The sequence below is a fragment of the Nomascus leucogenys genome, chromosome 9 (assembly GCF_006542625.1).
Source record: "Nomascus leucogenys isolate Asia chromosome 9, Asia_NLE_v1, whole genome shotgun sequence".
NCBI classification, from domain to species: Eukaryota; Metazoa; Chordata; class Mammalia; order Primates; family Hylobatidae; genus Nomascus; species Nomascus leucogenys.
Genome location: NC_044389.1, coordinates 59,765,585 through 59,779,350, shown reverse-complemented (window position 1 = coordinate 59,779,350; position 13,766 = coordinate 59,765,585). Strand labels below are relative to the sequence as shown.

General features: G+C 45.4%; 1 protein-coding gene and 1 long non-coding RNA gene across 10 annotated transcripts in view; one reads left to right on the top strand and one right to left on the bottom strand.

Moving 5' to 3' along the window:
* Positions 1–13,766, bottom strand: part of SEPTIN11 (septin 11) — a 139,104-nt gene that overhangs the window by 87,540 nt on the left and 37,798 nt on the right. For 7 of the 9 annotated variants that reach the window (XR_004031723.1, XM_030819025.1, XM_030819024.1 and 4 more), the window contains exon 1: positions 2,453–2,682. Coding sequence is in view for 7 of the 9 variants with exons in the window: in XM_030819025.1 (XP_030674885.1) it covers positions 2,453–2,479 (27 nt within the window). In the remaining 2 variants the exon portion in view is untranslated. Of the gene's footprint in view, positions 1–1,925; positions 1,990–2,452; positions 2,683–8,107; positions 8,196–13,766 lie in introns of those variants that run through there. The other 2 variants (XM_030819027.1, XM_030819030.1) reach the window with 2 other exon arrangements.
* On the top strand, positions 3,248–5,987 carry LOC115836703. Its single transcript, XR_004031724.1, has 2 exons — positions 3,248–3,591; positions 4,779–5,987. It is a non-coding gene; the product is annotated as an uncharacterized LOC115836703 (long non-coding RNA).

Genomic DNA, 13,766 nt, shown 5'->3' with positions numbered 1-13,766 from the left:
TAACTTTTTAAAAAAATCTAATTAAATACCTAAGGAAACTCCATTCACACATAAATCAGCTTTGGAGTGGTTCTTTTCCCTCAGCGCACCCTTCCTTTCTTTTGGTGAAATCACAGACTAGATAAGAAATGGGAGGGCCACACAACCCTTAACTTTAAAGATGCAGTGTAGATTCCATGGAGCTGTGTCTGAAGAATCTTCCCCATTCATTGACTTTGTCTTAAAGCCCTAACTGCAGAGACCACACTTAAGACAATAACCCAATGAACAAAGTGAAAGGATTCAACAATTATCTGTGAAATGTGATCACGCATTTTCTGTAGACTTTCTAACTTTATAGTCAATTCTTAATCACTCATACATTAGGTTTCCAAAAGAAAAGTCTTCTGTCTTTAGATTGTAATTTAATTTTAATTCCAGTGACAACACAGAGTGCGCAGAAAGAAGTCACTTCCTCTGTGCACGTATACTTAAAAAAAATCTCCTCTATTATCTGAAGAGGGAGGTCTAACATAAGAATTCTGTGGGATTAAGCTCACATATGGTTGGCCGACTTGGTGTTGGATGTGATTATGGCCACACAACTAAACCTTAAATCCACATACTGTTCCTATTTAACTGACATACATGAACTAATTTATAGAAAATGTGCAGCTAATTATTTCTTCCACCTCCTCCATCCCTCAAGAATGCACCAGCAATAATAGGTGTTACTGAAAAAGCCAAACACCCCCACTGAATATTTGCAATCCTAAACGCTTGCCAATTTATCTAAAGCAGATATTGTTATTTTAGTTCTCTGAATCTATGCCTGCTAATAAGTATAATGGGGGGCAGGGGGAGGGGTAATTTAACCAGATAAATTTGACCTCTATAGGCCTCAATTTTCTCATCAAAAATAAACGACTAGCCCAGAGACTATGCAAATTCCCTCAGTAACAATAACCTACGTGACCACTAATTATCAAGAGCACAATTTATGTGCAAAAGAAGACCAGAATTCTTAAAAGAGCCGTGTCATTAAATCGTAGAGTTGAAAAGGCCTAAAAGACAGTTATGATTCGATATGACCACTTTGTTTTCTGACTGCAGAAAACGTCTTTGAAAGCACCGCGGGCAGCCGAACCACCAAACCGAATTAGAATCCGCAAAGGGACCCATGAACTTCTCCCGAAGGGGTAGGGTGCAAAAGGCGCGCGTATCTGGGGAGGAGTTAGGCGGGGAGAGGGGAAAGAGCCGGGAGCCTGAGAGCACAGCCTTACATTTCTGGGATTTCCGAGCTTCCAGTATCTCAGTAAGTCTTTCGTCTGTAACTACAAAATCTCCCGAGCCACCACCTGCAGCTGCACAGTTGTGGGAAAGGGAAGAAGAAAAAGGGAAGAGGAGGTGATAGACAGGGAAAGACCGCGTCCGAGGCGCCCCCAAAGCCAGTAAGGCGAGAGTGGACCGTGAACATCGACGAAGAAAAGGGGAAAGGGAAAACAGGAGGACTCCGCCTTTCCCACCCAGCTCGGCTCCTTTCAAAAAAAGGAAAGGCCGCCGCCGCCCCTTCCTCCGCCTTTCACTTGGGGATGCGGAGCGGCCACTGAACCGCACCCTGCGAGTCCCGCTCCCCTCCCCTCCGCCCCGGCCCCGGGGCGCGGACCGAGTCTTGCACCCTAGTAGGCGCGGCGCGTTGGCCCACACACTCGGGGCAAAGGTATCTCCTCCCTCCTACTCTCCTCCCTCCCGCCGTGGGGCACTCGATTCTTCACGCACCCGCCCGCCCTTCCTCTTCCTCGCGTCCCAGCCTCCTCGGCCCGCCGCCCCCGGCCTTTCAGCCGCAGAACATTTCAGTCCTTCCACCCACACCACAAGAGAGCCTCCGGAAAACTTTGTGTGTGTTATCTGGGGCTTTGTCCACATCCTGGGCAGGGCCCGCTCACCCGGGTGGATGCCCGAGGGTGTCCGGGATCTCACAATGCGCTGGGGAGGCCACCACGGAAATCCCACCCCTCTGACCCGCTTCTACAGCCGTGCCACACGCAGCGCTTCAGCTCGCAATTCCCATGCCCTGAGCGCCCCCTCGGCGCGGGGGAGACGGGAGGAAAGCCCCGAACCTGGCGCCCTTCTGGCTGTCACGAGGGAAGAGGTGCGCGGGCAGAGGGAGGCGGCTGAGACACGCCGCGCCTCAAAGAATCATTTTAAAGGGAACAGGAGACGGGTCCTTTTTCTTTCGCATCCCCAGAAGAGGGGCGCGACGAGGCGATCCACTGTTGCATCACGTAACTGAGCCCCTGGGCTCCTAACCCCGACCCCAGACGCGCGCCCAAATTCGTGCACACACCCACAGCCGTCGCAGTCGCCGCGGGGCCGAGCACCCGCCTGGCTCCCCTATGGTCCCCACCGCACCCGCCCCAGAGCAGAGACCACCCGGCGCCCGAGGAGCAGCAGGCGAGGTCCCAGCACTCACAGACGGTCTCCCCACGGCCACGGCCATCGCAGCTGCGGCACCGGCTCCGGCTGCGCCCGGGTGCTCTCCGCCGACTCGGGCTGCTGCTAGTGCTCGTCCGGCTCCGGCTCGCCTCCCTCGCGCCTCCCTTGCGGCTGCGCTCTGCTCGCTGGCGTCCCGCTCGCAGTCAGCGGCATCTGCTCCCCCCACGCCGCCGCCCCTCCCGCCTTATTAGAGCAACATGGCCACCCGCCTGGAAGGGACCATTCGCTTCCTCAGGAAGGGGTGTGAGCCTGCGCGCCCGGCCGCGGTGGTGGGTGGGAGGATGGTGGGCGGGCTCCGAGCCCGGCTCCACTGGCCCTGGCCGCAGGGCTCGCCCCCTCGCCCCCAAACGACCCTCTCTGCTGCCAGGAGATGCCGACAGCCTGTGCGCTGGCCGCCACCCCCCACTCCATCAGGTGCTGGAATCCGAGTAAAAGCCTGGGCGCGAGCTTCCAGCCCCGGGGCCCGCCACGGGCTCCACGAAGCGGGCAGCTCCAGCGGCCGCAGGGAGAAGGAAGGGCGGCCGGGGGAAGACCGGTCGCAGGGACAGCATCTGGCGGAAAGTTAGCCCCGGACTAGCACGCCCCACCCGGAGAATCCGGCCTGGAAGGGGCTGCGGACCACCAGGCGGAGCGGTGGGCGACCGAAGTGCGGCTGGGCGGGCCGCCACGTCTCAGCACTGGAAGAATTGCCCCTCCGCAAGTCTTCCCTTCCCACGTGCGGGCCCCCCAGGCCGCACCTCGGTCGCCCACCGCTCCCCCTGAGAAGGGAGACTAAAAGGCATCTGGAAGCTGTCACTGTGGCGCGCGGGCGGACAGGGGATCCCGTTGGAGGGGAAGATCCGTAGTAGCCGCTGCTGCCTGCGGCCGACCCAACCGCCGCCTGCTTAGGAGGAAGAAAAAAAAACCGCCCCCGCTGAAGAATTAAGGCAGCTATTGGTTGCTCTAGAGCTTAAGGACCGAGGCCTCCCCTGGGTGTCACTGGAGCGGCCACACGTGGGGGATCAGCCGACTTCATTCGATCGCTGGCGACAGACCCGGCGACCCGGAGGAATGGGAGGAATGCGCGCTGGGGCTGCGGCTGGAGGGCGCGGCGATGGCACCAGGCGGGTGGCTCGAGTGGGTGCGACTCTGGGCGCGTGGGACTGGGAACTCCTCCGCCGTGGGGAAGATTTTTTTCCCAGCAGATGTTGGGGTGTTACTGCGTGTCTGAGGGGCCGGCGGAATAGCGGGGTCCCGGTGCGTGCGGGGCAGCGAGGTGTGTCAGATGAGCTGTGGATCCCCGCGGCCCCTTGTGGGCCGGAGAGGGGGGGCCCATGACAACAAGGCGATTGAGGACAGCGACGGACAGGGCGGGGAACCAGCTGGGTGGAAGCACAGGGAAAGTGTGGTGAGGAGGGAAGGGCTGTGATCTGCCCTCGGGACCACGCCCCCAGGGACAGCCTGGTCTCCTGAATTAGGGAAAAGACAAACCGTCTCTTTAGACTGGGGCGCCTCAGAGTCTAACCTGAGTCTTCAAACGCCCAGATGCCCTGGGGCCTTGAGTCTCCCTGTCCCGCTGGCCCTGCCGCGCGTGGGCCTCAAGACTCCGACGCCCCCGCAGCCTTGGGCTAAGGGTCAGTCGTCCCCGGGTACGGGTCCGGCTGCCGTGGAACTGATGCTGGGTTGCGCCGGCAGGTGGGCGAGGGGCTTGGTCACCCCGTGTGAATTCCACTGGCAGGACAGCTGTGGAAGCGCCAGAGAAAAGTCCGTCCATGAAAGAAAGGTGAGGGGCGCCGACGCAGAGCTTATTTTTTCAGTCTGTGGGCGGACTCAGACGTGGAGAGCACCAACCTCTTCAATTTCTGCCCTCTAGACTCCAAATCTTTTGAAATTAGGGACCACCATTTTATGCCAAACATACAGTAGGCGCTCAATAAGTGTTGAATTAAGATTACATATAAATGGGCCGGGCGCGGTGGCTCACGCCTGTAATCCCAGCAGTTTTGGGAAACTGAGGTGGGCCAACATGGTGAAACCTTGGCTCTAAAAAAATGCAAAAATTAGCCAGGCATGGTGGCGCTTGCCTGTAGTCCCAGCTACTGTAGAGGCTGAGGTGGGAGAGTCGCTTGAACTCTGGAGGCGGAGGTTGCAGTGAGCCGAGATCGCGCCACTGCACTCCAGTCTGGGTGACGGAGTGAGACCCTGTCTCAAAAAATATATAATAATAAGATTACACACAGATGGGTGCTGTGCAAAGGGAGGGGGAAGACAAATACTTTCTTCTGCAGCTCTGGTACATAGACATTTTGTTCTTTCTCCATAAGGAGGATCAGACAGCAGCAGCACTGCCCATGGACCAGAGGCCTCATGTAAGGCCTGGGAAACGAGGGCTCCAGAACACCGCCAACCAGATGTAAGGGCAGTTGCAAAGGAACTGTGAGTTATCTTGACCAGAACACACTGTAGAATTTGTTTATCAAATTTTTATTTTTTACTTATTTATTTTGTGAATGTATATGCTGTAAACTCATCTGCTTAGACTATAAGAATGTGAATGCCCTACCTTGCTGGGTAGGTTAGTTTATTCTAATCAGCAAAACTTAACGTTACATATTCCAACATCTCATTTGGGATGTGAGGATGCTATGGGGAGGGTGGGTATTCTGGCATTGCTAGAATGTTGGAGCCTTAGCGAGAGAATGACAGAGTGGGGAGAACCTGGCACTTCAGCTGCAGATGATCACTTATTAGCTTTGTTATATCAAATAAGTTAAACTTTCTTCATCTCATTTTTTTTTTCTATTGTAAAATAGGGTAGTAACAGTGAGTCCTGGTGGAGGACATGTTCTGTTAGCCAGACCCACTCTCCAACCTGCTGTCTGTCCTTTGGAGACTTAACTCAAGAGACTTTCTTTCCTTCTAGCTTCCAGTTGAGTTAAGGCACTGGGAAGCAACAGCGATGGAACAAAGAGGAAGGAGTATGGTTATTTATTCCCCCCTGGCTCCCTTGCTATGGCACCATTGCAGGCTGGCTGCATCCCTCAACCAAAGGAAGCAGCCAGTATCCCTCCCTAGGGTGACCCAGAGTAAACCCCTATGGTTTCCCTTCACTTTGCACATACCTTTGCAAATTGTCTTTTTATAAAACTCTACTCACATTATCCAGTAGGAATGTAACATCTCATTCCTTCACAGAATTGTTTTGAGAGTTAACAGAGAATACTGTATTATTATTATTAGAATGACCTATAATTTCTGTCCAAACTGAGAAACTTTGAGACTGGAAAAAGGGGGTTTGTGCTGATAGTAACGATGCCAGGACAATAGGAAAAACAAGGACTTATGGCCACCCCAGCTATTATTGCTAGTGAACTCTGCTTTAGACATGTTAAGCAATCAAGAAGTGGTCGTACTGTCACGCTTCTGTCACTAGACTATGAATGTCTCAAGGTAAGAGTGCTTTTTTGTCTATTAGCTTCTGTCACATGGTCTGGTATATTCAATACATTTTGAGTTGGAGATGAGGGTAAAAACTAGGAAATGAATAATTTTTATTGCCATACTAAGGTAATGAAGAGTCAAGGAGGTCTTTAAGCAAAGAAAATTTGCATTTTAGGAAACAGCTATAGTGAATATTTGACATCGTTAGTAATGTAGGGTCTATTCCCTGTTTAATTGCACACCAATTTATTTGGAGAGCTTTTCCAATGAATGTCCCAACTTGGTAAAAAGTAAATGCCTCTTAAAAAAGAGGTTCCGGGCCAGGGTAGTGGTTCATGCCTTGTAATCCCAGCACTTTGGGAGGCCAAGGTGGGCAGATCACCTGAGGTTAAGAGTTTGAGACCAGCCTGGCCAACATGGCGAAACCCCATCTCTACTAAAAATACAAAAATTAATGGGATGTGCTGGTGCATGCCTGTAATCCCAACTACTCGGGAGGCTGAGGCAGGAGAATAGTTTGAACCCACAAGGTGGAGGTTGCAGTGAGCCGAGATCGCACCACTACACTTCAGCCTGGGTGACACAGCCAGACTCCATCTCAAAACAAAACAAAAAAAAGAGATTCCTTGCCGGCTGTGGTAGCATGGTGTAGTCCCAGCTACTCAAGAGGCTGAGGCAGGAAGATCACTTAAAGCCAGGAGTTTAAGGCTGTAGTGCGTTATGATCGAGCCTGTGAACAGCCACCGTACTCCAACCTGGGCAACATAGAAAGATCTCATGTCCAGAAAAATTAATTTAATTTATTTTCAATAAGAGGCTCCTGAAGAGACTTTCCATCACACCCTTCCTTTCATCACCACAGTACATACACTCTTAAGAAAGTATGTGATCTAAGCCTGGCCAATTAGATACTGTTACATTTGAATCTTGAATCAAGTGACAGAAAGACAATACAAATTGTTACAGTTTATTCAGGCCATAAATTATTTTTTACTTTTTGGCAAATTGTTACAGTTTATGGGGTCTATAATTTATTTTTTTATTTTCTGGCTGAAGTTATCTAGGATTTGTTTCTGTGGTTTACAATCAAAGAACCCAAAGACCAGATCACTCTTGACTACCATAAAAATGATTAATTATAAAGGGATACAAGAAAAACAGGAGGCTGGGCACAGTGTCTCACGCCTGTAATCCCAGCACTTTGGGAAGCCAAGGTGGGCGGATCACTTGAGGTCAGAAGTTCGAGACCAGCCTGGCCAACATGGTGAAACCCCATCTCTACTAAAAATACAAAAGTTAGCCGGGTGTGGTGGCAGGCGCCTGTAATCCCAGCTACTCGGGAGGCTGAAGCACGAGAATCACTTGAACCGGGGAGGCAGAGGTTACGGTGAGCCAAGATCGTACCACTGCACTCCAGCCTGGGCAATAGAGCAAGACTGAGTCTCAAAACAACAACAACAACAACAAACAAAAGCACACACACTAAACAGGGGACAAGTTAGCTATTGCCACTTTAATTTTGGACGGTTTGACTGTCCTGAACTAACTGATGCTGAACTCTTTCTGCAACACAATATGTAAAAATGTTCAGTAAAACATTGTAAAACACATTTACATTTGAGAGAAAAAAGTAAAATTCTCTATTCACAGATAACACAAATATACAGAAAATCCTAAGGAATCCACTAAAAAATCATTAGAAGTAATAAATGAACTCAGCAAGTTTACAGGATACAGGATCCACTGAGATTCTGATAAACATGGATAGGCAAAAACATTGAAACTGTCATTTATAAACTCACATAGGCTCCAGTGATTATCTCTTCTTTTCTTTGTTAAAAAAAAAGCACTTAAAAATCATTCTAGAAAATTGTTAGGCAATGTTAAATTTACCAATAACTCTCTGACTCTTCTTTGCCCCTACCACTTTTTATTCTTTTTGAAAATCAAGACAATATTTGCCCCTCTTCAATCTTTTGACATTTCTTATTTTTCTCTGGCTTCTGGAAAGTAAGTAATTACCTTTACGATCACTTATGAAATCTCTTTCATGGATAATTCATTTAGGCCTAGAAACTCGTTTAAAGCTATTGATTGCTTGCTTACCATGCTGGACTTCAGTAGCCTTTAAATCATATTTATTCTACCTTTTTTCATTAAAACATTAGTCTCTTTGGGAGAGGAGACAAATAAATTAAAACTTGAATTTTACCTTTTCTTTGTCATCTGATAGCATTATGTCATCAGCACCAAGCAGTAGCTTCCATCCTTTCTTGTTCACCCTCCTGTGGCAAGTATTACTTGAAAAACAAAAAATAAATTTAAAAAAATGTCTTGGTATTCTTTTTAAAGGCAAAAGTTATCTAAGCCTGCAGGGACATTTCCATTATAGGCTGTGCCCCTCTTTAAAGCACACTCTTTAAAAAATCTGATTGCAGTAAGTACATCCTGTGAAGTGACATGCTCCTTAGAGTAAGATGGCTTGGCCTGCTGGCCACTCTGTTTGGCAGCCAGCCCTGGAGCTGGGTCAGTTTCCCCTGGTTCTGGCATCGCTCCTTCTCAGATAATTCCTTTCTCCCTGTGGCCAGTCACTGTGGTGACAGCTATTATTCTTTTTCATGAGCCTAGAAAATTTATGTGGTGGACGTCCCTCTGAATACTAGATACTGCCACTGAATTAGAAGAGAATCATATGCACTTGTATATTCTGACAGCCATGTCACTTACACCTTCTCACCTTTTGTCCTATTCGTTATCTACCATTCTACCACTGTCCATTTCTACCAGCTGAATAACTCTCTGATGCAGGGATTACTCTGCACCCTCATCTCCCTTACTGTAGACTTATTCCTTCTGAATGAGGTAAAATTTCCTTGACTTATAATATTTCAGTCATAATTTCCTTGCTACCTCATGTACCGATACCTATTGGATTATGTTCATTTTGTTAATTTTCCCAAGTTCAATTTGCTTTGCCACTAATTCTCTCTTTCCAGGCTGAGATTTCAAGTCATCCGCGTTATATTTCACCTTACTTCTGTCTGTTTTATTTAGTCCCATCCGAATCAGCAGAAGTGGCTGTAGGTTGGCTGGTGTCATGAATTTTGGCAGATTATGCTACATGAGTCATCATTCCACACTTGAGGAAGATAACGAACTAGCCATTGCAAGGCTGCCTTCCTACTCATCAGCAGAGAAAACATGGGCTTGGGAGTCAGGACACTTGCGTTCATGTTCCTACACTGCCAAACATCGTGAGCTATGCAAAATTTTTAAGTTGATGTATTTGGGTATAGGCGAAGCTGCTGTAATGGGAATATCCCAAGAGTCATTGGTTAAAGAAAAATAGATGGTTTTTGTTTTGTTTTGTTTTTGAGACAGTCTTGCTCTGTCACCCAGGCTGGAGTGCAGTGGCGCGATCTCAGCTCATTGTAAACTCCACCTCCTGGGTTCAAGTGATTCTCCTGCCCCGGGTTCCCAAATAGCTGGGACTACAGGTGCAAGCCACCACGCACAGCTAATTTTTGTGTATTTTTACTAGAGATGAGATTTCACCATGTTGGCCAGACTGGTCTCGAACTCCTGACCTCAGATGATCTGCCTGCCTCGGCCTCCCAAAGTGCTGGGATTACAGACGTAAGCCACTGCACCCAGCCTAGATGTTTATTTCTGATTGTTACCTTATCTACTTTGATCAAAACAGTCTCACCAGCACTATATCCACATTCTAGCCCATGGAAAGGGTGAAGAAAAGAAAGTAGAAGATTTTAGTTTCCATTTAAGGAAGTGACATGGAAATAACATAAGTCACCTGTGTTCACACTCCACTGGCAAAAACTGTCACAAGAATGTACTTAGCTGCAGGGGAGGCTAGGATATCCCTCCAAAAACTCAGGGGGAACGTCCTACTTGTGAAAGGAAGAAATGAAAAATGGACACTGAGAAGAAATCAGCAGTCTCAGAGGTAATATACTTACATGGTTTTTTAAAAAACATAAAATGATGCAGAATGAAGTTTCCACTCTGTTCACCATCTATCCAGTCCTCATGCCTCCCAACAAGAGGTAAATATTATTCTCTCATGTATCTTTCCAGAGTTTTTCTAAGCAACATGCAGCAGATATAAATATGTATCCTTATTTCGTACCTTACCCCATATTGTACATGAAAGAAAAAATATACTATGTATAACATTCTGTATCTTTATTTTACTTAATATATTTTGCAGTTCCTTTTATATAGATACATAGTTATCTTCTTCATTCTTTTATACAGCTGCCTACTGTTTCTAAGGCTGTATCACTGATAAACTCTCATGAATAAACTCAAGGTTTTTTCAGTCTTTTATCATGATAAACCATGCTGCAATAATAACCTTGTACTAGTCATTTTGAACATGTGAAAGTATATCTGCAAGATACATTTCCAGAAATGGGATTAGCCAATCATATATTAAGCCAACCTTTTGATCTCTTTGAGCTGCATTTTTTAACTAATAAATTAAGCTCATATTTACCTCATAGGATCATTGTTATAATGAAATGACCATATAAACAATTATTGTACAACAGTATCAAAAACAAAATAGAGATAAGTTTATCAAAATACGTGTAAGATCTGTACTCTAAAAACCTATAAAACTCTGTTGAGAGAAATTAAAGGAAGCCTAAAGTAATGGAGAAATATACCATGATCATGGATTGAAAGACTCAATATTGTTAAGACGTAATTCTCCCCAAATTGATCTACAGATTCAATATAATCCCAATTGAAATCCAAGCAAGCTTTTTTAGAAGTAGAAATTAACAATCTGATTGTAAAATTTATGTGAAAACACAAAAGACCTATGCTAGCCAGCCAAAACAATTTTGAAAAAGAACAAAGTTGGATAACTTACACTGTACAATTTCAATACTTAACTAAAAAGCTACAATAATCAAGACATGGAATCGGCCAGTGTACGATCATGTAGTCCAATGGAAGAGCATATGGAAAGTCTACATATAGACATATATGGTCAATTGATTGTTGGCACAAGTGCCAAGATAATTCTGTGGGAAAGGATAGTCTTTTCAACTAATCATGCTGGGACTATTGGATATCCACATAGAAGAAAAGAACCTCAAACCTTTTTCACCTATACACAAGATTGAATCCAATGGATCATAAATCTAAATGTAAACAGTAAAGCTTTGTTTAGAAGAAAACAAAGAAAAACTCTTCATGACTGTGGGTTAGGCAACAATTTTGTAGAGGAGACACAGAAAGCACTAACCAACTGGATATTATCAAAATTCAAATTTTTGCTCCTTAAAATACACCATTAAGAAACTAAAAAGGGAAGCCACAGACTGGAGAAAAATACCTGCACTATTTGCAAAAAATAATAATGACAAAATATGTGAACATACACATAATAGAAGATACATGTTTGGCCAAATGCATGTGAAATGGTGGTCAACATCATTAGTCATCAGAGAAATGCAAATTAAAGTACAATCGTATGCCTCCTAGTAGAATGGTGAAAATTAGAAAGACTGATGATTCCAGTTGTTCGGGAAGATGTGGAGTACTGGAACTCTGATGCCTTGTTGCTGTCTTTGTTTAGTGTTGCTATAACAGAATACCTGAGGCTGGGTATTTTACTTTAAAAAAGTTTTATTGGGCTTATGATTGTGGTGGCTAGAAGAGTCTAGATTGGGCAGCCGCATCTGGTGAAGGCCTCATGTTGCTTCAACTCATGACAGAAAGCAGAAAGAGAGGGTGTGTGCAAAGATCACATTGTGAGAGAGGATGCAAGAGAGAGAAACCAAGGAAGCCAAACTCATTTTTAGCAACTTGCTATCATGAGAACTAATTCATTCTCTCAGAGCCAGAACTACCTCACCTCTGTAGGAGGGCATTAATCTGTTCTTGAGGGATCCATCTCCCTCACCCAAACACCTTCCACTAGCCTACCTCCCAACACCACCACATTGGGGATAAAATTTCAACATGCATTCCAGTAGGGACAGACCACATCCAAACCATTGCAGTTGGTGAAAATGCAAAATGTTCAAGCATTTTGGAAAACAGATCGGCAGTTTCTTATATAGTTAAATATATATTTACCATATGACTCTACATTTACACTAAAAAACAGCTACACAACAGAAATAATGAGTCCACAAAAAAGTATTCATAGCAGCTTTATGCATAGTAGCCAAAAAATGAAACAGCCCAAGAGTTCAACAACAGGTTAACTGATAAACAAATTGTGGTACCTATATTTACATAATAGAACACTACTTTGGTATAAAATAAACCATGGATACATGCAGAATGTAGATAAATCTCAAATACATTATTCTGACTGAAAAGTCAGACCCCAAAATTATAAATGGTATGATTCAACATATATGAAATTCTAAAAACACAAAACTGTAGTTACAGAAAGCAAAACAATGGTGGCTTGGGGTATCAGATAAGGAGGATGGACTTGAAAACAGCACAGGATGGACTTTTGGAGTGATAAAAATGTTCTGTATCATGGTTATAGTGATGATTAGATGAGTGAATGAATTTGTCAAAATTCATTTGTCTGTACACTTAAAATGGGTATGTATTGTTGTATACAAGTTAAACATCAATAAAAAAATCTTAAATTGCTATACCAATATTGTTTTTGTGATATCAAAACCTATAAGAGTGGACCTCTTTCTCTAGAAGTTATCACATGCCATCAAACTTTTGCTTAGATTTGTTGAATGCTTTACTGTGTCAGGCACCATGCAAAGTATTTTATATGCATCTCTCATTTAATCATCACAGCAATCCTCTGGCATTTCTCCATTTTATGATGAGGATACTGAAGCACAGAGACAATAAGAATATTATCCACTTTGGGAGGTCAAGACAGGAGGATGGCTTGAGGCCAGGTGTTTGAGACCAGCCTGGGCAACATAGCAAGGACCCATCTCTACAAAAAACAAAACAAAACAAAATCATCCACATTATCCAATGTCTAATTACACTGTGAAATTAATAAGTGGTAGAGCTAGGATTCAAGCCCAAGTTTGTTACCCTACACCACCCACATCTCTCATCAACAAGCTATGTTGCCTCCTTAGCACTCATATCTTTCTTGATATAGCTTTTGGAGTTTCACTCACAAAGGCTAAGAGAATCGCCTCCATTGTTAAAACACTACAAATCATAAGGTCTAGCATTTGAAGGAGAATCATTAGTTGTGAAGAGACAGCCGACCAAGGAGACCCAACTTGGTTCTTTTTTTTTTTTTTTTTTTTGAGACGGAGTCTCACTCTGTTGCCCAGACTGGAGTGCAGTGGTGTGATCTCGGCTCACTGCCAGCTCCACCTCCTGGGTTCATGCCATTCTCCTGCCTCAGCCTCCTGAGTAGCTGGGACCATAGGCGCCTGCCACCACGTGGGGCTAATTTTTTGTATTTTTAGTAGAGACAGGGTTTCCCTGTGTTAGCCAGGATGGTCTCGATCTCCTGACCTCATGATCCACCCGCCTCGGCCTCCCAAAGTGCTGGGTTTACAGGCATGAGCCACTGCGCCCAGCCCCAACTTGGTTCTTACTGAATATATGTTTAGCACAATCTGGTACATAGGAGGCACTATTATTGTTATTATATTATTTTACATACCCCTTGGGATTCTCTTCTGTCTGCTGCCACTACTATATTGGCACCCAGGATCTGCTGATCCCCTTTAATACCGTGGCCCCAGTCCATACAAAGACTCTTCCTTGTTTTCCCCTTAGCAAAACTGAAATTGCTGGAACTTAAAAAACCTTAATGCTAGTGGAGTACAAAAGGCAAACAAGAAAATGCATAATTAGGATAAAAGCCATCTGATTTACAAAAT